The sequence below is a fragment of the Wasmannia auropunctata genome, unplaced genomic scaffold, assembly GCF_000956235.1.
Source record: "Wasmannia auropunctata unplaced genomic scaffold, wasmannia.A_1.0 LD326830.1, whole genome shotgun sequence".
Lineage (NCBI taxonomy): Eukaryota > Metazoa > Arthropoda > Insecta > Hymenoptera > Formicidae > Wasmannia > Wasmannia auropunctata.
Window position 1 is genome coordinate 1 of NW_012036060.1, and position 710 is coordinate 710.

The following is a 710-nucleotide window of genomic DNA, read 5'->3' on the forward strand; positions in this document are numbered from 1 at the left end:
AATTTATATCTTATTTAAATATCGGAAAGCGCAATATCATACCATACTGTTTCTTCAAAAACATTGGAGTGCCATAACTTCTAAGACGACCTTCATGCACAATCGCGATTCTATCACCAAGTATATCGGCCTCTTCCATATTATGTGTACTAATTAATATCGTTTTCTCTCCTCGCATTTTCTACAAAAAATATTTTAATAATATAAAATATGCAACATATAAAATATATGTATGTACATTGTACATCTATAAACAAAATTAAATTAAATTTACTTACTAATATAATATCCCATGTATCTCTTCTAGTTTCAGGATCCATTCCTGAAGTTGGCTCATCCAAAATTATGAACTAAATGTATATTTATTTTGATCAATTAATATAGTAACCATGCACAATTCATAATATATTTACGCATCATTCATTATATTTCTTTTTTAGAACTTACACTAGCATCGCCAATAAGAGCCATTCCGAGACACAGTTTTCTTTGTTGACCACCAGAAAGTTTGCTAGGTAGAAAATCTTTCTTCTCGGAAAGCTTCAATTTAGCAAGCAAAGCATGAATATCCTCTCTGACTTTGTCTCTGGTTTTATTTTCAGCTTTCAACTGTCATAACATAAAAATTATATACAGATAATTAATGCGTTATTGATATAATTGCTTTTATTTCACAAAAATTATCGTTATTATCCTCACCAAGCCAAAGA

General features: G+C 29.3%; 1 protein-coding gene across 1 annotated transcript; it reads right to left on the reverse strand.

The window, feature by feature from the left end:
- Nucleotides 1-42: 42 nt before the first annotated feature.
- Nucleotides 43-704, reverse strand: LOC105460187 (retinal-specific ATP-binding cassette transporter-like; the record flags this gene model as incomplete). Its single annotated transcript, XM_011706626.1, has 4 exons — nucleotides 700-704; nucleotides 448-609; nucleotides 279-350; nucleotides 43-181 (listed from the first exon to the last, which is right to left on the reverse strand). Coding segments are annotated over exons 2-4 (235 nt in total), but the record flags the coding sequence as incomplete, so codon positions are not given.
- Nucleotides 705-710: the final 6 nt, after the last annotated feature.